Source organism: Bufo gargarizans, chromosome 7 (genome assembly GCF_014858855.1).
Source record: "Bufo gargarizans isolate SCDJY-AF-19 chromosome 7, ASM1485885v1, whole genome shotgun sequence".
Taxonomy (NCBI): Eukaryota; Metazoa; Chordata; class Amphibia; order Anura; family Bufonidae; genus Bufo; species Bufo gargarizans.
The window spans coordinates 14,441,296-14,464,653 of record NC_058086.1 but is presented as its reverse complement, the minus strand read 5'-3'; the positions used below and the strand labels follow the sequence as shown (position 1 = coordinate 14,464,653).

The 23,358-nt window shown below is 44.9% G+C and overlaps 1 protein-coding gene across 1 annotated transcript in view; it reads right to left on the bottom strand.

Moving 5' to 3' along the window:
- The window catches only part of ADSL (adenylosuccinate lyase), a 47,557-nt gene that overhangs the window by 8,818 nt on the left and 15,381 nt on the right, over positions 1-23,358 (bottom strand). Inside the window, exons 5-10 of the mRNA XM_044300866.1 lie at positions 21,338-21,509; positions 19,693-19,739; positions 13,645-13,735; positions 9,508-9,577; positions 8,451-8,598; positions 2,976-3,066 (exon numbers count right to left, since the gene is read on the bottom strand). Coding sequence (XP_044156801.1) covers positions 2,976-3,066; positions 8,451-8,598; positions 9,508-9,577; positions 13,645-13,735; positions 19,693-19,739; positions 21,338-21,509 — 619 coding nt within the window. The remainder of the gene's footprint in view (positions 1-2,975; positions 3,067-8,450; positions 8,599-9,507; positions 9,578-13,644; positions 13,736-19,692; positions 19,740-21,337; positions 21,510-23,358) is intronic.

Here is a 23,358-nt window from a genome sequence, read left to right as displayed (position 1 = left end):
CTACTTAAAGCCACTTTCACACATGTATGCATTTGTAAGCCAAAACCAGTGGAATCTACAAAGAAGTAGTATAATGGAAATATCTGTACCTCTGCTGTGTTCTGGACCCACTCATGGTTTTGGCTTACAAATACTTACCAAGTACTGCAGTGTGAAAGTGGCTTTCATCCCAGAGTAGAGGCACCCTCCACACCTCATTTTCATATGTAGTGCTTGTCATTTGGAAAATTCACAGGTATCTTCTAGTTGGCCGCTCCTGTAGCTCAGGCCCTGGCTATCGCGATTGTGACGGTATCATCCGTGTCACCGTCTAGTATTCCCTTCTTCCCTTGGGGTTAGCCCAGCCAAAGAATCCACAGAGCAATAAATCACTATCATCGCTGGTATCGCCAAATAAGTCCATACATGAGCCAAAGCTGAATGCTGGAACAAGACTTTACTGGAAGCACACAGGCATTCAGAACTACACTTTCTTTTATGCCCTGCTCCCATGCAAGGGAGACACCCACAACAAATATACATTAACCAATAACACAAAGGTAACAACCCACATAGAATCCTCCCCTCTGCCTGTGATATAATTATGGCACACAATGGTTAACACAATTATCACAGGCAGGAACATACACAATGTCTTCTGTCCTGGAGACAACCGAGGTGTAATTCAATTATCTCTCAGGACAAAGGGAAATCACCAATACACACGGGGAGACAATAGGTCAGCCGCTGACCTGCTCCTCTCGCATCACACGTGATGTAAGGAGGCAGATCATTGTTCAGGCCTGCTATTGGCTGCAACCCCACGTCGATGGATGTAGTGATCTGCACTCTAGGGACACATAGTGACAGCCGTGGAGGGATCCGGAAAGACACTGGCATCGGGGACAAGGTAAGCATTCTCTGTATGAGGGGCCCAGGCATTGTGGGTGGGTTTTCCAGGTTTGGATAACCCCTTTAAGTCACTTTAAATGTTGGCATCTATGGATGGTTTGGTGTATGTATGAGGGACATTCTTTGATTGCCTGTATAGCAGTGCAAGGACAGACATACAGACGTGGACAAAATTGTTGGTACCCTTTGGTCAATGAAAGAAAAAGTCACAATGGTCACAGAAATAACTTTAATCTGACAAAAGTAATAATAAATTAAAATTCTATAAATGTTAACCAATGAAAGTCAGACATTGTTTTTCAACCATGCTTCAACAGAATTATGTAAAAAAATAAACTCATGAAACAGGCATGGACAAAAATGATGGTACCCCTAACTTAATATTTTGTTGCGCAACCTTTTGAGGCAATCACTGCAATCAAACGCTTCCTGTAACTGTCAATGAGACATCTGCACCTCTCAGCAGGTATTTTGGCCCACTCCTCATGAGCAAACTGCTCCAGTTGTGTCCGGTTTGAAGGGTGCCTTTTCCAGACTGCATGTTTCAGCTCCTTCCAAAGATGCTCAATAGGATTGAGGTCAGGGCTCATAGAAGGCCACTTTAGAATAGTCCAATTTTTTCCTCTTAGCCATTCTTGGGTGTTTTTAGCGGTGTGTTTTGGGTCATTGTCCTGTTGCAAGACCCATGACCTGCGACTGAGACCAAGCTTTCTGACACTGGCTAGTACATTTCTCTCTAGAATTCCTTGATAGTCTTGAGATTTCATTGTACCCTGCACAGATTCAAGACACCCTGTGCCAGACGCAGCAAAGCAGCCCCAGAACATAACAGAGCCTCCTCCATGTTTCACAGTAGGGACAGTGTTCTTTTCTTGATATGCTTCATTTTTTCGTCTGTGAACATACAGCTGATGTGCCTTGGCAAAAACTTCGATTTTTGTCTCATCTGTCCACAGGACATTCTCCCAGAAGCTTTGTGGCTTGTCAACATGTAGTTTGGCATATTCCAGTCTTGCTTTTTTATGATTCGTTTTCAACAATGGTGTCCTCCTTGGTCGTCTCCCATGTAGTCCACTTTGGCTCAAACAACGACGGATGGTGCGATCTGACACTGATGTTCCTTGAGCATGAAGTTCACCTTGAATCTCTTTAGAAGTCTTTCTAGGCTCTTTTGTTACCATTCGGATTATCCGTCTCTTAGATTTGTCATCAATTTTCCTCCTGCGGCCACGTCCAGGGAGGTTGGCTACAGTCCCATGGATCTTAAACTTATGAATAATATGTGCAACTGTACTCACAGGAACATCTAGTTGCTTGGAGATGGTCTTATAGCCTTTACCTTTAACATGCTTGTCTATAATTTTCTTTCTGATCTCTTGAGACAGCTCTTTCCTTTGCTTCCTCTGGTCCATGTCGAGTGTGGTACACACCATATCACCAAACAACACAGTGATTACCTGGAGCCATATATATAGGCCCAATGGCTGATTACAAGGTTGTAGACACCTGTGATGCTAATTAGTGGACACACCTTGAATTAACATGTCCCTTTGGTCACATTATGTTCTGTGTTTTCTAGGGGTACCATCATTTTTGTCCATGCCTGTTTCATGAGTTTATTTTTTTACATAATTCTGTTGAAGCATGGTTGAAAAACAATGTCTGACTTTCATTGGTTAACATTTATAGAATTTTAATTTATTATTACTTTTGTCAGATTAAAGTTATTTCTGTGACCATTGTGACTTTTTCTTTCATTGACCAAAGGGTACCAACAATTTTGTCCACGTCTGTAATTAACATTAAATTACATTTAACATGTCACATAACATTCATTTTAACAGTATTTGTTAAATGTCAATTTAATGTTTGCGTCATCTGTACAAACATAAGTAAATTAAACTAAATAAACTAGAGGGCCCAAACATACTTTTTATTGCAAAAGCATACCTAACTAACCACATCAGAAAACCTAAAAGGGGTTACCTGAGGATTAATATTGAAGACCCATCCCCTTTGAATTAAAACCCAAATTACAGTGATACAATGAGGTCAAGCTTTTATTCTTTTCTGATAATTGTTACCTTAGGGTAAACCACAAGCCCTTCAGAGACATTCTGCAGAGTGCTGAGTATGATATCTGCAGTTAGAAAAGCTTCTGCCAAGCAAATCCGCCTGAGGAAGAAACACATACAGAAAATGGTTAGAAACATGGCCCGCTGTCCTCCATTAGACATACTGTACAAGAAGTGATAGTGGCCACTCAGACATTATTAAAGTGTAGTTCCCAAACATGGTACCATAATCACTTCTAGTTCTCTGTATAAATACACTAAAATTATGCTGTAATGTCAAGCAAAGGATGGGGCAGATCATGACAATACGGCCATGTTCACACTTGGCGGATTATCGGTAACCCCTTCTACCCCAAGCTAGTTTTCGCCCTTCTGCCCAGACAATTTTTTGCAAATCTGACATGTCACTTTATGTGGTAATAGCTTTGGAACACTTACTTATCCAAGCCATTCTGAGTTTTCTCGTGACACATTGTACTTCACGATTCATACATTTGAGTCAATATATTTCACCTTTATTTATGAAAAAATCTTTACAAAATAAATCTCAAATTCTCTGCTTTTAAAACAAAGTAATACCTCAGAAAATATTACCGTATTTTTTGCCCTATAAGACGCACCTAGGTTTTTGGGGAGGAAAATAATAAAGAATTTTTTTTTTAACCAAAAGATGTGCTTTTGGTGGGTTTGGAACTAATGGTGGTCTGTGGATGGCACTATTACTGGGGATCTGTGGATGTCGGACACTGTTATGGGGGGAGATCTGTGCATGACGGACATTGTTATGGGGGGGGGGGAGATCTGTGCATGACGGACATTGTTATGGGGGGGGGGGGATCTGTGCATGACAGACACTGTTATGGGGGGGGGGGGATCTGTGCATGACTGACACTTATGGGGGGGGGGGGATCTGTGCATTACGGACACTGTTATGAGGGGGGGAATCTGTGGATGACGGACACTGTTATGGGGAGGGGGGAATCTGTGGATGACGGACCGCTTATGGGGGGGGGGGGAATCTGTGGATGACGGACCACTTATGGGGGGGGGGGGGGAATCTGTGGGTGGCACTGATATATATGTGCCATCCACAGACCCCCCACCCCATAACAGTGCCATCCACGGATGTTCCCCATAAAACTCATCCACAGATTATCTCCCCCTTCCCGCCGCTCCAGTATACAAATATAAAATGTCTTATTCAATTAAAAGTGATTAAAACATGCCCCCCCCCCCCACTCCTAATATTACCGTACATCCTAACACCTTCTGTGGAACGCAGGCAGGCTGGTCGGCCGGCGCGTCACTCACTAACGTCACTTGCCTGCGCCGCCTGCTTTCATAAAGTAGGAATTCTACAGAAGGTGTTAGGATGTACAGTAATATTAGGAGTAGGGCGGCATGTGTAATCACTTTTAATTGAATAAAACATTTTATATTTGAATAGTGCAGCACTGGAGCGGCTGGGGCTATAGTACAGCGACTGCACTACACCGCCCCGCCGCTATTGCCGGACCCCAGCTCCTTCTCCCTGTCCCTCCCCGCTCGCACATCGCAGCCTGCGATGTAAAACTGTCAGCATTCGCCCCATAAGACGCAGGGGCATTTCCTCCCTATTTTGGGGGGAGAAAAAGTGCGTCTTATGGGGCAAAAAATACGGCACTTAACATTCCTCATAGGTCTAATTTATGTTGGCATAATTTTGTAAAGGTCATCAAATTCTTTTAGGACGTTAGAAAGCTTAAAATTTTAAAAGCAAACCCACTTTTCAAAAGGACCAGTTCAGGTCTGAAGTCACTTTGTGGAGCTTACATAGTGGAAACCCACCATATGACCCCATTGTAAAAACTAAACCCTCAAGTTACTCAAAACTGATTTTACAAACCTTGTTAACATTTTAGGTGTTCCACAAGAATTAAAGGAAAATGGACATAAAATATCTATATCTAATTTTTTGGGCAGATTTTCCATTTTAATAAAATTTTTCTTTAACACATCGGGGGTTAACAGGCAAACAAAACTTAATAGTTATTACCCTGATTCTGTGGTTTACAGAAACACCTAACATGTGGTCGTAAACTGATGTAAGGGCACACGGCAGGGCCCCGATTTTTTAATAATTCATTATTACACTTTATGGGGCAAGGTGACCAAATTTTTTTTTATGGTTTTGGCACAGTTTTTAATCATTTATTCCTACAGCGTTCATCTGAGAAGTTAAGTCGTGTGACATTTTTATAGAGCAGATCGTTATGGACGTGGCAATTCCTAATATGTATACTTTTTCTTAATTAAGTTTTACACAATAATAGCATTTAATAAAAGCATAGTTTGAGAGCCATAGCTTTTATTTTTATTTTTTTAAACCGATTGTCTTAGGTAGGGTCTCATTTTTTGTGGGAAAAGGGGACGGTTTGATTGGTACATTTTTGGAGGGCATATGCCTCTTTGATCGCTTGGTGTTAGGTGACAAATGGCTTTTTTGGCACTGTTCTTATTTTTTTTTTTATATGGTGTTCATCTGAGGGGTTAGGTCATGTGATCTTTTTATATAGCAGGTTGTTACGGACGCGGCAATACCTAAAATCATGTTTTAGTGTCTCCATGTTCTGAGAGCTATAGTTTTCTTTTTTTGAGTGATTTTCTTATGTAGGGGCTAATTTTTTGCGGGATGAGGTGACTGTTTTATTGGTACCATTTTGTGGGACATATACACCTTTTTGATCGCTTGGTGTTGCGCTTTTTATTATGTAAGGTGCCAAAAATGGCTTGGACACAGTTTTTTTTTCCTTATGATGTTTATCAGACAGGGTGGATCATGTGATTTATTTATAAAGCCGGTGTCGTTACGGACGCGGTGATACCCAATGTGTGTGTTTTACTTTTTTTCCTTCAATTTTTTTGTTTTTTTTTTAAACTTTATTTCTGTCCCACTGTGGGATTTCAACTTTTGAGGGTCTGATCCCCTCTGCAATGCATTACAATACATCTGTATTGTAATGCATTGCCTGTTAGTGTATTACTCAATGTAATACACTAACAGGTTGCTTAGGTGATGAGCCTGGGGCTGGATCTCCTCCGCCCCCGTAGAAGGCAGGTCCCGATCACGTGCAAGGCATTGGGCAGCCTCTGCAAGGCACCTGGCTGCCTTCTCACCTCGCCTGGCTCCAGAAGGTGTTAATCCGCCAGCATCGGGTTTTACAGTGATGCCGGCGCATACAGCAGGGGCCCGGCTATCAGGGACTGCCGGGCCCCTGCAGAGATCGGGCGCGTAACCCTCCGGTGCCTGCCAGATCACAATGACGTAATAGTACATCAAAATGCGGCAAGTCACATTTGCCGCCATGACGTACTATTACGTCATATGTCGAGAAGGGGTTAAGGGCATCTGATTGACTTTAGAAGAAGTCAGGGCCGGTCACTGCAAGGTTTTCACTGCCTGGCCCTGTCAAAGTGCAGAGGGCACAGCAGCTGCAGAGAGCTGAAGCTCTAGGAGTATCGCCAACGCCCCCATTACTCCTTGAGGCTCATTTGCATATATTAAAACTTAATTTTTCTCCGCAATGCAACATGGGACCAACACAGATGTTTTCAGCTGCCAAGTGCACATGCAACAGGTCTTTGGTATAAATCTGCTGCATGCCCTTTAAATCTGCAACAAAAAGTTCAGTGCAATCAGAATAAATAAGGAAGATTTTTCAAGACTAGAATTCCCGTACGTCTTGAACTCCCTGCACTGTAGTAAGATGCACATTTATTAGGGGGGAGGGAAATCCATATTCTCAGCATCTGACACAAACTTTTTAACATTTTACTTACCAATGACAGTCAATACTAAATTGAGTGCACATCACAACTAGCATAGCAATTCAATGATCCTGAATGGCATCCTGCTGATGTAGCTTTCAGCTCTTTGCAGACTTAAAGGGAATGTTGAACATATTTTTAACCTTTTCACTACCAAATGGGGTGGAATTGGAAAACAAAAACGCAATTCCTCCACCGCTTTATGGGTTTTGTTCTTACAGTGTTACATTTGCAGCAAAACTGACCATGTCCTTCATTCTCTGGGTCAGTATGAATACAACGATACCTTGTATGTATAGGTTTTTTTATGTCTAAATGGTGTAAAAATAAATGTTAACTTTGATTAAAAATAAACTTTTTTTTACATCTTCATATTCTGAACCCCATAACTTTTTTTTAACGCATCTCTACTGGGCTGTTTAGCTCATATTTTGTGGGACAATCCGTAGTTTTATTGATACAATTTTGGAGTGTGCGTGACTTTTTGATCACATTTTATAAATTTTTTGTTTTGGAGTGTGCGTGACTTTTTGATCAAATTTTTTGAATTATAAAAAAAAAAAAAAAAAAAGCTAATCATCCATTTTGACCCTTTTTTCCGTTACGCCATTCGGCGTATTGCAAATGTTTAAAAATATTTTAATAGCATGGGCATTCTCGGTGATACCCATGATGTTTATATTTATTGTTACCTGTATTTATTTTTTAATTATACGGAAAGGGGGCCGATTTAAACTTACGGTATATATTTTTTTCCTTTTTTTAAAAAAAATTTGTGATAATTTATATGATCATATATGAGCTTAAAAATTGTTTTTAAATTTTTCATTTTGTACTATGAGGGATTTTTTTAATAGGGTTTGGACTGAAAATTGCTAATTTCTTATCCTGGCCTGCCATCTGGTGGCCAAAATAAGAATTGCAGCATGAACACCATCAGCCTCATCAGTGAGACTCAGTGTTCAATGCAACTACCGGTGCCCTCATTAGCTGCATGGTGTGTTGGTAGGAAGCTTCCGAGTTTTGCCGTGATGTCACTTGATCGTGGCATCTAAAGCCTTTAATTATTGCGCTCGACATTAGTGGGTCACGACACTGCCCGCTGCACAAGCGAGCGGGTGCCATGTTCCCTCATCGCTCCAGCGCTGTAGAGAAAGGGTTAAATAGTTTTTGGCAGTTATATTTAATTTTCCATGTCAATATTTATATTTAGACAAAAAACAAAATCCTGCAGTTTTCACACTGACCACTAAGACTAATAATAGGCGCCACTTCTTAGTCTACAAAGATAACTTTACTGCAGTTATCTGTCATTCTAATTCTGCCTCTAAAGCCATCACCTCTGTGTATAGATAAGATCCACCATTCACAATAGGTGATATCACAGCTTATCAGCTCCCTTCTGACCTCTGCACAGGGCACACAGTATGCCTAGAAAACTCTCCCATAGAAGGCAATGAGGTGCTCCCTTGACCATTGTGTCTATGGTCCATGTGGCTGCTGTTAAGCAATTTTCTTAGTGCTTTCTAAACGCTGTTAAGAACTCGGGCAAGATTGCAGCCCCCATAATTATGTTCAGGAAATATCATCTTTGGTGACAAATTTCCTTTAAGTAGAGGAAGATGTGTGCTTCATTTTAAACAGATATTCCATAGAGATCACAAAGGATTATAATACCTATTGGCGCTGTCATCCAGAGTACGCTCAAACCACTGTACAGAAGCCGTCTGCAGCGGGTTCATAATAAGTGTCATGAGATGACGGGCCAGGCTGCAGCAACGCTCGGAGCGCATGGGATTTCTCTTGTAGGGCATCGCACTAGATCCTGGAAAAATAAGATGAGGATAATTGTGTAAAATTACATTCTGGGGGCCACTACAGCTGCATGCAGATATTACCTGAGCACCATTCACAAATCCCAAATACTGTACTAACACTATTGTCAGGAGTAGCCTGCTGCCTGGGCTGCTCCGTCCTTGAGACCATGTCCGTATCAGGGCGACTAGCTCCCTCTTAACTACTGGAGTCCGGAACACTTGCTCAGTCAGTGGCAGGAAGCGGCAAGACACTGCAAGATCACCAATTAGTGCCTTCAAGAAGGTGGGTCCCTGGGGAAAGTGGCTACTCGCTGGTCTGCTTCTGTGCTTAGAAGTCATCTCAGCCACCCCATGTGTCTACAATAATAAACTGGGTAGTTTTGTTTAAAAAAAAATAATAATCCAAGTTTTTTTCTACATCAACGCATAGGCTGGGTTGAGATGCTGTAGGCCCTCCGTACTTGTGCAGGCCCGTCTTCCATCAATCTGAACCCCCCTACAACATGGGCCAAATTTAGTTTTTTTTTTTTCAGGGCCACTTTAAAGTTCCTCGTCTGCCCCAGGGAGGGGGCCGACAGAGGGATTCACGCGTTTCCCCAGTGGGCCAGTGTGAGCCTGATAAGTGTAATAAACATGAACCTGCGAGAGGGAATCTCGAGTGGTCATGTCTAGATGATGAATAGAATTATTCCATTCTTCTTTCTGCAGCTTCTGTGTTTCACTATACATAGCAGGCGCAAAATCTGTCAGACTGCTTATTCTCTAGCTTCTCCCTTTCCTCTCCTGAACGCTATTCTGAAATAATTTGTGACCCAGTCGAAATTCAAAAGTCCATTGCTTTTTACTTTCAGGGCACTCCTGCTTGTACACCTGAAATTTCAGAGCCTATATGACAGGTAATTCATAGGAGAACTCACCAATTTGCTCCTTCTCAAATGGCTCCTCAAGTTCCTTCAAGTTGGCTAACAAACGAATATCAGTACATATCTGTGGAAGAGATAAAACTCTTTTATATGGAAGCACACCACACCATTAACACCTTCCATTCTGGCTTCATATATCTGCACAGCAGTTTACATTGTAGAGAGCATTTGTTAGATGTGGCAACACTAGAGATGGGATAAGCGGGTGTCAGGCAGCTCTGGCTCTGCTGATCCCCCAGGAAACAAGAGGCCAGGAACGTTAGGAGCCAGCAGACATAAGGGAGATCTTGCACAAATTAATGGACTCTACCCATATTTCTACAGTGTGCATGACCAACTTTAAAGAGGTTGTGCTCTTACTTTTTTTTTTAACCAAAAGTTTAGAATGTTCGAAAATAATCTGAATGATACCCACTTTACCACCCCACTCCACAGTCCAATGCTGTGTTCAGACATCTGCAGGATCCAGCAGTAATTTAAAGGGGGTTGTCCAGACACTTCGTCCCAAGCTCTACCCTGGGCAAACTGATCTGCCACTCCTGCACGTCACCGCAACCTCAGCAGGTCCATGCCATGCCTGCACACGTCATCATTGAGGCTACTGACTGGCATGCAGTGATGACATGTCGAGAGTCATACTTCCAGACAAGTTCAAACTGTAAGCCGCGGGACACGGGTGCACCACAGGAACCAGGAAGACCAGAGCAGGAGTGTGTTTTTTTTGGTGGGGGGGGTTCAGCGCTTGGACCACCCTTTGAACACCTATAGATTTTCTGATTACAGTATGTACAAGAAAGGCAATTCTGGGGAAATTAAAGGGGTTGTCTCACTTCAGTAAATAACATTTATCATGTGGTCGTGCTTGCACACTATAGGAAAAATCTCAGGCCTACGCGCACTCCAGCTTTATCCCACAGTTTGCAAGAACGACCACCACTGCTGAATTGCAGGGTGGTCGCAACCCCTGGATATGAGCAGTGTATGATGTGAAAAAATGAATCCAGCCAACGAAGGAAGCAATATGGACAATCACAATACATTAGTAAGTGCCTTGTATTAACTTTGTCTACATGATAAATGCCATTTGCTGAAGTGAGACATCCCCTTAAAGTTTCTCTTTGAGCAGACCACCAAGGTGGCGTAAGGAGCCTTATAGGCAGGCAATGCTCCCTGGGAAAAGGAAACGTAAGTAAGCGTATTACTTTATTCAGGAGGACAAAAGCTGGCTCTCTAGTGCCACCTATTGGATGGCTACGCTATAAGTCATTGTCTGATACTTTAAACAGGACTTGGTACAATAACTTGAGCTATAAGCCAAAGCCTGGAAAAAGCCCCCGTCTGTAGAGGCTCTGCCCCTCCTCTAGTCCCATGCCAAAGGCCTCTCAAACATCCAAGCCAATACCCTGCTTTGCATAAATGGGGGACAAAATCCCTGAAGTAACCCTCTGCAGATGGGAGTCTGTCTTATGAAAAAGATTCTGGCTTTGACTAATACTGTATCTCAAGCCATTGTTTTAAAGCCTGTTTAAAAACGACCAGACAATGACTTATAGGGGAGCCATCCAATAGGTGGCACTAGAGAGCCAACTTTGGTATCTCCGTTATGTAGATTGTATCTATATAGTAACTGCATGCAATGGGCGACAGGGGCATGCAGGACACATCCATCTCCTGGTCCGCCTGTCACAACCTCTCCCCTACACCAGGGCCAGCTGACTGCTGCACTCCAGCCAGTGCCAACCGATCTTCCACATGGCAGCCTGCCCCTGCCCACTGCTGTACATCACAGGCGGAGCTCCGGGAGTTGAAGGGACTGCGCCAAAGCCCTCATTTTCTGTAGAACAGAAAACGTACACTGCCACAGCACATTGCTTTACAGAGGCTACCCATAGCCAGTGCACACATCATTGCCCCAGGGAGGCCGGCATTATTGGGGCGAGACCTTAACCCATTCTCTTGTCTGCCTGGCCTCCAGCTCTAAATCATGTGAAGTCCAGCAGCTTCCCCACACACTTTCCACGCTAGGTCCACTGCTGTTTGGGGTTGACAGTAAATGGCACAAAACTAACCAAGCCAGGAAAAGCTCACAAGCCCAGCGACCTGTGCCTCCCTGGTCTAGGGCATTTCGCATGCATAGGCTATATACCAGTGTTGGCGAACCTATGGCACAGGTGCCAGAGGCAGCACTCGGAGCCCTCTCTGTGGGCACCCGCACCCTGGAAAAAGTCTATGGCACACTAATAAGACTTAGATTTTTCCTGCCCTTCATCAGCGCAGGGCTCGCTATGAACAGCACAGGCAGCGCACTGAGTGTAGCAGGCTATTATAGTTGTCACATGACAGACAAACCATGTCTGATGGACCCCATTGACTATAATGGAGTCTGTCATTTTTCCATAAAGTGGCCTTGATTTTACTAGACAAAAATTGTGACATTTTTGGGAGGTTCCTCTGACAGAGCCTTCAACACAGATTTGAATATGCCTTCACTTTGCAGAAATCCAATGTCTCCTGAACAACTTGTGCTGGGGCTCTCAATCCACCAGACATTTCCATATGCTAACGAGGCTCAAGCCCTTAACCCCTTCACTTCCTTAGACCACCTTTTCTGCAGAACCCCCCCCTCGTTTGGCCAGACTAGTGATGTGAATCATACGTACCTAATCCCTGCTGCTGTGTTGTGGCTACATTGCTCCCATTGGGTCTTTCTGTGTCAACAACCGGTCACATGGCTGCTGCAGCTAATAACGGACTGCAGTGGTGACAAGTCACTAGATGCGGCGGCAACGTGACCTAGACTAAAGACCTGCAGCGCCCAAGGTGGAGCAATGGAGACAAAACACAGCGGCAGGGTTTAGGCATGTACGATTCCCATCGCGGGTCTAAAGGCAACATCTCTGGGGTGAACAACCTCTTTGAATAGTTTTCTCCTATTTTTGTTGTCTAAACGTGAGTTGCATCCTATAGTCCAAAAAATATGGCAATACAGGGCAGTTTCTTTTTTCTCCTCTGACCAAAATTAGAAGTAAACCCCCAAACAAGGGCAAGATGAAAATGATAAAGAAAGGACTATTCCTACAGATACAAATGTGGTTTGGGATAAAATCTATAAAAAAGTGAGTGACGTGAACAAAACCTAGTGGTCGTCATAATTTTACCTAACCTGTTTTATGCCAATTTTGAATTATTTCATGTGTTCTCCATTAATAAGGCTTCATGTAGACCTGCTGTTAGAGCTATACCTGTCACACTGCACACCTCCCAGCAGAACTCAGCTTTAGGGCTCATACACACGACTGCATGCCCTCCGAGACATACAGTGCGTGAGCGAGCCATATGACCCGGAGCGGCATACATCGCGCGCACAGCATCATAGGTTACTATGATGCTGTGCTCATCAGGCCGCCCGCGGGACTATTGTCCCACACTTATGATATCACATGAGTTCACAATAGTCCCGCGGGCGGCCCGATGCGCACAGCATCATAGTAACCAATGATGCTGTGCGCTCCCATGCGCACGATGTATGCCGCTCCGGGACATATAACCCTCTCACGGACCGCATGTCTCGGAGGGCATACGGTCGTGTGCATGGGCCCTTAGGATGATTTATACGAGTGCATTACTGTACAGAAGCGGCGACACGAAAAGCACGCGTCATAGCAACCAATGCACTATGCAGGATGCCAAGTCCAGTATCTCACGGACCGTGTGAATTCATCCTCAAGCCTTATCCACATGGCCGGTCCGTGCATTGGGAACCGCAATTTGCGGTTCCCAAAGCATGGGCAACATTCGTGCCGCGGCCGGGACGGACCGAGACCCATTCAACTTGTCTGAACGGGTCCGTGATCCGTCCGCAACGTAAAAAAAAACCCCCAAAAAAAACCCCACTTTTTTTTTGCGTTGTGGGGAACGGACAGAAACACCATGGAAGCACTACGGAGGGCTTCCGATCCGCATCTCCTGAATTGCGGACCCATTGAAGTGAACGGGTCCGCATCCGTGATGCGGGGTGCACACAGCCGATGCCCGTGTATTGCGGACCCGCAATACTGCAACGGCCGTGTGCATGAGACCTTAGGAATATACCAAATCATTAAAATATGGTATACCAAGATTCATACCCACCTTGTGGACTGTGGCTCCTAAGCTGGCCAGGACAGACAATACTTCTACATCCACTTTACGACTATAGGTTTGTCCAGTAACTATATATGCCCTAAAAAAATAAATTAAAAAAAGAGATTGTGACACCTCTTTATACAGTCCGGTTTATTTAGACTTCCCTGTGCCATATTCTCATTTCATTCTACTCAAACATCAGATTTAAAAAAATGCATCAGATAGTTAGTTACTTCCGACCAACCAGAAAAATTGTCTGTACTCTGGACCCATGGAGGGAATCAGAGGTCTAACAACATATGGCAGGGCTTAGGTGTTGTCCAGGATTTTGATGACCCGTCCTCAGGCTGTTTCACACGAGTGAGTCCATGTGCGAGCGCGAGCCTTTGTTCTGGACTTACATGAGCGCAGGGCATTATACTGATTTATAATGCTATGTGCCTCTGCTTGACCTTACCGATAGTGACATAAAGCCGTCAGTGTGATCCTGTAGTAGTAAGGTCAAGCAGAGGCACATAGCTTTATATATTCTGATAATGCCCTGCGCTCCTGCAAGGCCAGAACAGAGGATCACGCTCACATACAGAGCGCGATTCCCACAATGGACTCACTTGTGTGAAACAGCCCTAAACGTCAAGCCCAAAAAATACAATCCTAGTGTTGGCAGCATCCTCAACATCACTTTGTTTTTAAAGAGGTTCTCTGGGAATTTATAAAATAAAATTACTGAGAATACTTAAATATTACTTTACTACAAATGTATTCTTAAAATACAGTTAAATAGTTATAATAGCTCGTTTTGTCTGGGGAGCAATCAGGGGAAATAAAATGGCTGACGTCCACACACAAAACCTGTCCTAATCACACAGCATTTACTTCACAACACTGAGCTAAAGAACTGCCTCACCCTCTCTGCTCATCAGGGATTGTGATCTGAATACAGTTTATTTCTACAGAGATTCAGCTGAAAATCTTATTAGAGGTCATGAGGAGACATGAAGTACATAGAGGAGGGTGGGGATGTGACTGATGAGCAGCAGCACTTGTATGTAGTCTTCACAGTCTGTCCACTGTACTTCATGTCTCCTTATGAATTCCACTCTCACAGAGATTCAAATGAAGATCCTATCATCTGTATTCAGGACTATAATCCCTGACAAGCAGAGAGGATGAGGCAGCGCTTTAGCTCAGTGTTCTGAAATCATTTGTCCTGCTGTGTGATTAAGACAGGTTTCGTGTGTACTAATAGGACGGCGACCATTTTATTTGCCCACATAAATGCTCCCCAAACAAAACAAGCCATTATAGCTAATAAATGGATTTTTGTACTTACCGTAAAACCTTTTTCTCGTTGGATGCATTAGGGGACACAGCACCATGGGTATATGCCCAGCTGTCACTAGGAGGCTGACACTAGTAAAGCATTGGCTCCACCCTCTGCTCAGACACTAAACTAACCAGCTGGTCCAAAAGTAGTAGGAGCATCAAAAAAAAAAAAAAAAAAAACGCGAACAGTGAAGCCAGCATGTCCTAAACCAGAAAAAGGACCATTATCAAAGGGTCCCAGGAAATCCAGAAAACCTGAACGAAGGGAAAAACAAAACAACAAGGGTGGGATTTGTGTCCCCCAATGCATCCAACGAGAAAAGGATTTTTCGGTAAGTACAAAAATAAATTTTTCTCTTGAATGGCATTGAGGGACACAGCACCATGGGATGTCCCAAAGCAGTCCCCGAGGGTGGGAAAAAAAAAAAATAGCCATGCGAAGAACCTAGCGCACAGTCGCTTGCAGAAACTTGGCAGCCTTGCAGACCTGGGAAGCAGAGGCTAAATGCCGGACAGCCCATGATGCCCCAACCGCCCTAGTGGAGTGAGCGGTCAACCGGAAGGGGAGCTCACGACCCTTCGCTACATAGGCTTCCTTAATGGCCGACCTAATCCAACGGGAGATGGTAGCTTTGGAGGCTTGTAAACCCTTACATGAGCCCTCAGGGACAACAAAAAGAGTCAGATCGATGGAAAGACTCCGTTAGCTGAAGAAGTGCCCAAACCACATCCAGACGGTGGAGAGACCGCTCTCTGGGATGAGAGGGGTTGGGACAAAAAGAAGGTAGAACAAGCTCCTCATTAATATAGAAGTGAGAACGCCGGACCTTCTACGGTTTACCCGATTGGCGGTGTGGCTCCCGCCTCAGGCGATTGGACAAGTTCAGGCTCCACCAACCGTTTACTACTTCCAATTTGCCCTCATTGTGGTTGCACCCAATTTGGTGCAACCCCCAAAAGGTGAGCAAACCTTTTTTTCTATCAATTTTGGCTTTTATGTTCACTTGACATACTACCCTATGAGCGCCTCTCTCTCCTTAATTGTCCTGGAATTGTCCTCATTAATGTGGAAGGAAGAAACCACCTTGGGAAGAAAGGAGGGAACTGGGCGCAAGACAACCTTGTCCTGGTGAAAAACCAAAAAGGGGTACCGACACGAGAGATCACCTGCCAACGGAGGGGAAGGAAGTATTTGCCGAGGGAGATTGTTAGCGGGTTCAGACACCAGCGCAAGTCCCGGCGGACCTGAGGGGACAGATGGATCGGGCAACTGAGGCCTGACGGGGACTTGTACCGGGCAAGAATTGAGAGCGGAACGACTCGGGTGTGGAATTGGGAATAAAGAAATGCCTCGAAGGCGGCAACCATCCGGCCCAGAACACGCATGTACGTCCTGATGGGCAGAGGAGACTGCTGGCGAAGGCAAGACACCCCTGACTGGAGAGCCACCACCTTGTTCTGAGGGTGGAACACTCAGCCAAGGCGAGTGTCAAGGACCATGCCTAAGAATTCCATCCTCTGACTGGGAACCAGCCAGCCGAACTGGGACAACACGTACAGGTTGTCCTCCCAGGACGGAGCCTTCACAAGAAGATCGTCCAGGTAGGGTATTATGGCAACTCGCCTGGCACGGAGAAGTGCGACCAGAGGAGCCAACACCTTGATAAAGACCCTTGGGGCAAACTCCAGGCTGAAGGGCAACGCCACGAACTAAAAATGCAGAGAACCTACCGCGAAGCGAAGGTACCTCTGATGAGACCGAGCTATGGGGACATGCAGATAGGAGTCTCGGATGTCGATGGACGACAGAAACTCGCTCACCTCGAGAGAAGCAGTCACTGACCTGAGGGACTCCATAGGAAAGTGGCGGACTCGGACAAAATAATTGAACACCTTCAGATCCAAAATGGCGATAAGAGCACTGTCCTTCTTGGGAACCGTGAAGAGGTTCGAGTAAAACCCCTGAAAACGTTCCAAGGTCGGAACAGGAACAATCACCCCGTCAGCGTGAAGGGAATGAATGGCCTGAAAAAAAAACGTCCGCCTGGTCAGGGGACCTGGGCGGCGACGACTGGAAGAACCAACCTCTGGGAAGGGCAGAGAATTCTATTTTGTACCCGGAGGAAACTATGTCCAGAACCCAGCGTCGTCCACGGTTGCGCTCCATTGATCCTGAAAAGAGAGCAAACGACCCTTGGCCAGGAGTGCGTCCAGATGTGCATGGTTAGGGAAACCAAAGCGGTGCGCCTGGAACAGCAGAATGATATGGATTCCTGAGCCGAGGAGGAGGGGGGTCTTCCTGCACGTGGAGAGCATCCCTAACAGCCTTGATGAGATTCTGCATGGCCGCAGACAGGGCAGTGCTCTGCTCTGATCTGGAATTAGAGTCAGAGGAGTCCTCTGAGGCAGCAGAAGGTGCTGCAGGGGGGGATAAGTCGCCAGCCTCCGACTTGTCCTGGGAATGACCCGAGGAAGAGCAGGACATGGTTATGACAACCCAAGGTCTTTTGCGGGACCTGGTGTCAGAACGTGAGTGTGCCCCGTCCGCGCAGAAGTCCCTGGTAGGGGCAGAGGCGGCTGCAATTTGGGCAGGCAAGCGGTCCAGCGACTCAACCATTGTTTGGGAGAGTCGGGCCAGGTTCCCTACGGCTTGGGACAGTGAAGCCCATTCAGGAGGAACCGACACAGGGTGTCCTGAGAGGGTCTAGGGGCAAGGCAATGCGCACAAACAGGCTCAGGCTGACCGCAAGACAACTTTTTATTACAGCAGGCGCATGTATAATATGTGATGACACCACAGGGGGCTGGGAGTCTTCTCTGGAAGAGGACATGAGGGCTGAGTGAGAGCCTGGAAAAAAAGCACAGCAGCCAGCCACATGCTGTCCTACCGGACCCCATGTGCTGTGTCCCCGAAGAGGTGCTGCAGGAGATTGGAGAGCGTCCCTCAGGATTGCTGGCAAGATGGAGGTCCCAGAAGAAGACAAAGTCCGCCCCCAGGAAAAAGCCCACGCTAAACTGGGATAGGATAGGAAGGAGACCCCTCCCAGGAGCCGAGAGAAGCAGGGAGGGGGCCAAGAAAAAAGCCAGGGAAGCAAGGGGAGAGGACGAGAAGGATGCGGCCTAGACTAGGTAAAAGCCTTGATTAATGGAGAGGCCGGGAAAGGTGCGCCGTCGGCAAGACGGAACCGCGGGAGACCGTGGGCCCTCTGGAAGGAAAAGAACAGGTGAGGGGGACTCCTGAGGAGAAGCAACGCCCAGGGTGGCAAAAACAGGGGGAAACTGAGAACCAGGGGCCAGAAGACAGGGTAGGGAAGATGCGGCTCAGTCCCAGGCAAAAGCCAGGGGCTAAATTAAAGGAAGGCCAGGGAGAGGCATAGGTGGTCAGGGAAGAGAAAGATGGAGGCCCAGCTAACCAAGAGGGCTGGTGTGGGGGACTCCGGAGAGAGGTTAAAGTTTACAGTGCTGGGTGTCAGAATCCAGTAACTTCTGGATTGCAGGCAAACACTTTAACCTGGGGAGCCACAGGCCATGCGAGAAGCAAGGGGAAAACAAGGGGACCTCTCAGGCCCCCCCGACATGAGGTGCTCCCACCCCATGGGAAAAGAAGTTAACTAATCCTAGACCCATGGGACAGGGATGCAGGGAGAATACTCACTGTCCAACGTCTTCAGGCACCACAGGGTCACCCCTTCGGCAAGCTCGCACATGTGTGGGATTACCGCCATGCCACTGCGGATGCAGTAATGGGGGACTGGCTGACCGGTGAGGTACGGAGAGTACGCACCCGCAGGAGGTGCAACTAAAGTGGATAAGTGGATGCGCACGTGTGTAGTGCGCATGCGCAGGATTTCAAACAGGCTAAGGGATTACATCAGCGCGCTGGCTCTTGAATATATTATATTAGAGACGGCACTGGACTCAGGAAGGTGGCAGCTGGGCACCGGACCGAGGGGTTAGGCTGGGCACCAAGTTAAGAAAGGACATCCCCTTTGGCACCTTATGTAAGTCATTAGCTTATCACTAAAATCGATTTTATAAAGAAATAAATCAAGACTATTAGTTAATAAGGGCATAATTTAATACAGCTCAGGGAGACCTACAAGTAGCTATGTTTTACTGTAGGGGATAAAATGTGGTGACAGAATCCCTTTAAGTATTTTCAGTAATTTTATGAATTCCCAAAGAACCCCTTTAAGTCCAAAATTCTGTGCTGATTAAAGGGGTTCTCCGGGAATTAAGAAAATTAAGATACTTAAATATTTTATTATAAATATGTTCTCAAATCCCTTTCATTAGTTATAATGGCTTGTTTTGTCTGGGGAACAATCATCAGGGGACACAAAATGGCCTGCTGCTCATTAGCCACACCTCACCCTCCTCTCATGTCTCCTCATCTTCTCCATTCCCAGAGATTCACCTGTTATTCAGGATCATGATACCCGACAATCAGAGCAGAGAGGAGGAAGCACTATGGCTCATTGTGGCGAAGTAACGGACAGGTTTTGTGTGCACTATTAGGACGGCGGCCATTTTATTTCTTCTAATCATTGCTCCCTAGACAAAACAAGCAATTTTAACTAATAAAAGGCATTTGTGAATATATTTATTAAAAAATAATATTTAAGTATTTTAATTTTTTTAATTCCTGGAGAACCCCTTTAATGTCTTAATATACCTTCAAAGGTCATTTGAAACCCTAGAGGAAGGAAAATCAAGGACCTTACCTACCTTTTAAATCCTGCCATACTGGTCACCAGTCTGTCTAACTCTTCTACCTTAAAAAATAAAATAAATAATTAAATAAATAATAAATAACAATTCTGATTTCAATGCAGACAGAATGTCACCCTTCATGAATGATTTATTAATGGAAGTCAGTGTAAACAGTCTGAAAACAATGACTCACCTTTAGAGTAAGGGCAGAAGTTCTGCACACTGACCGAGACAAGGAAAGTCTCTCACACACAACAATCTCTTACCCGTTTGAACCTTTGATTTCACAGGGAATTTCCATATTAATGTTACTTCCAGTTTGGTTTCAAAGTACACATAGCATCATATTGGATAGGTGCCCAAAATATAACTATACCATTCTTGTGAAGATCCGTTCCTTTAAGGGTGCATTACATGAACGTGTGACAGCCATGCCAGTTTTGTGGACAACAAACCACGGATCCGCAAAACATGCACCCCACATCTCAATGGGGACCCAAGATGCAGCCAAAGATAGGACATGTCCTATCTTTTGCGGCGCAGTGGCACGGACCCAGAAGCCCCTCTGTGTGCTTATCCTGAGGAAAGCCTCTATTTATGCAAATACGGTTTTTGGTGCACCATTGGAGGGGCTCCATCATGACACTGTCCCTGAGATTTCAAAGCCTGTAGCAATGAGACAGGGGAAGCCAGGTGCACCCAAAGAAGCAGCCACGCCCATGGCGCACCTACAATTTGCATAAAAATAAAAGCATTTCTCTGAATTTGGGGGGACATGATTTTCATAAGAAAGGTATGGTTATGTGGGGACACCTATGCAACATGGCAGTATGCTTACTAACTGATTTTTGAGGAGACACTCCCTTTACGAAAAAGGGGGACAATAAACTGATCAAGATCTATATAAAATGCCTCAAAAATTCCCCCTGAGATTCATGAGGACGAGCGCCTTCTTCACAAGTACATGGCTTACGAGGAGGAACTGCATACAGATGTAGCACATACAGTTTCTGCCTTCAGCAGTACTCATTATCAGGATTCTTTTTCAGGCACCAAATTTTGACACCACATTTCATTTGAAGGGGATGAGCACCCTTCCCGGACATGTCCGATTCAGTAATTACTTGCATTTCCCATGGAATAATAATGCAGGGCTATCTTTTCTTAGAACTCTATGATGTCCTCCGTTATTCCTCCTGGATATGTATGAATAAACTGACAACTTGTTGTTACCATTTCCATCCAAGTGGTGTGTTCTTACAGTATGTGACACCCCCATAACTAGTAACAGCCAATCTTTTAATTTGTACTATGAATAACATAGGAACGGCACAATTCAAAGTTTCCTGAAAAAACAAGTATTGCTATCACACAAAGAAATCAATGTGCCAGGAGAGCCGACAGAAAGGGGACCCTTTCACCTCTCCCGACAAGTCTTTTTTAGTAACTGCTTGCACTGCCCATGTGGTAACAAACCTACAGTATACATTCTGATGACTCCATGTTGTGCCATTCCTCATTATTCCTACTAGAAGTTTTAGAATAAAGGTCCAGCTGTGTAATACCAGTGTGACCCTGCACAGTCTGATATTGTCCATATTATTGTCTCTTTTCGTATGTGACATTTCCACAGGGTAAAAAAAAAAAAAAAAGACTATACCTTGTCATGGTCTCCCTCAAATAGCTGCAAGAAGCTGGCCTGTGTTCCGGTTGTGCCCTTTACCCCGCGGAAGCGGAGTTCATTCCTGGCTCGCTCCAGATTGCGCAAATCCATGCACAGGTCTTGAAGCCACAGACAAGCACGTTTTCCTACAGTGGTCAGCTGGGCCGGTCTACAACAAGAACAAGCGAATTTCTACTCGGTGGTAATGATGAAAACTTCATAATAATCCTGAATGCTGGCACGTGTGCTTCCTGGGACAAGGAGAAGCAGACAGGTACAATTACCAGTTCTTTTAGCTTTTTCTATCACCAGAATATTGAGAGGACTCCTTTCGGTCTGTCGGGACTCCCAGGCATTCCAATGAGGGAACCCACCCCCTCCCATAGTCAGAGTGCACAGACCAGTCTCATCGGATCCGTCAGTGACGAAATGTTTATTAGCCATCACCCTCAAAAGTAACAAGGTCTGCTGAGAGTTAGGGTATATATATGCATAGGGTACATTCAGGGGCGGACTGGGAACATAATATGGCCCTGAAAAAAGAAAAAAGAAAAAAAAAAAAAAAAAAAAAAGTGGCCCCATATTGTAGGTGGGTCCAAATAGACAGCAGACAGGGCTAATATAAGTAGGCATTTAACTATCACCGTCCTGAGGATGGCAATGCAGTTGAATGCAGGAGGGCACTTTCTTCCACCAGCCAGGTACATAAGTACCAAATTCTCCTAGTATTAGTCAATGCTGACAGCATGAGATCGCTATGAACCTGGGCATCAGCCAACAGTGAAATTGAACTGCAACGTCTACAGCGAGTCCGCCCCTGGGTATATTTGGTGCAGAAAATTCTGCACCTGCCCCATACATCTGGAAAGGGCTTACAGAAATCCAGACAAGCCGCATAGCCAACCTCATTTAGATGTGAGGAATGGAGTTCACAGTTGCTGTAATTTCTGCAATGAATATGCTACATATGAACACAGACTAATGGAACATGCACATGGCAGTATAGTGTATGCAGATTTTCAGGCGGCTTAGGCTAAGTTTCCACAGGAAAATCTGCATGTGTTCCTTTTGGATTTTAAGGACTTTTTGCCGATTTCAAAATGCGCACCGCAGGTCAATTTTCCGTGTGGAAAATTTCTACAATGTGTACATGACATTTTAAAAACCTACTTCGCTGGTAATGTAATATGCAGAGGGTGTTCCACACAGAAAATCCATGCGCAATAAGCAGCAAGATCACACGAGCGGATGCAGTGCATGGAATCCACTGCGTGAAAGACAGACGAGCACCGTTCCGGACAGCAGGGACACGGAGCAGTAACATGATTGATAATGCTCCGTGCCTCTCTGTGATCTTTTTACTACAAAATCACAGTGAGATAAAGTCGTCACCTGTGATTTTGTAGTAAAAAGATCACAGAGAGGCACGGAGCATTATCAATCATGTTACTGCTCCGTGCTTCTGCTGTCCAGAGCGGGGTTTGGCACTCTTTCACGCAGCGGATTCCACGCACAGCATCCGCTCGTGTGAAAGAGCCCTTATATTTCTGCACCAATGATGAAATAGGATTTTATTTCCACCTATATAGTTTTAAATCGAAATAAGTATATCTGATGTGTAGCTTTTTTTTTATCCATCTTTTTTTTTTAACTTCTGCCTGGTGTGAACCTGGTGTAATTCCAGGCTCTGTGTGTAACCCTGGCCTAAAAGTATTTCACAGGATGCAACTGCAAAGATTATAGGAGTTATCATTTTGTAAGAGTGAGTGGGCACGAAGCTCAACTAAGGCTACACCAGAATGCATTCCGTTCCGATTTGTTGCATTCCCATGCAAGCAGCATGGTTTGGATTCAGCATCAAAAACCATGCAAGTCAATGGTACCGGATCCGTTTTTTTGGGAAATGGTATTTGATGCCGGATCCTGCATGTTCACTTTCGATATAATACAAACAGATCCATTCTGAATAGATGCAGTCGGTTGTATTATTCAAAAGGAAAGGAAAACGCAGATGTGAA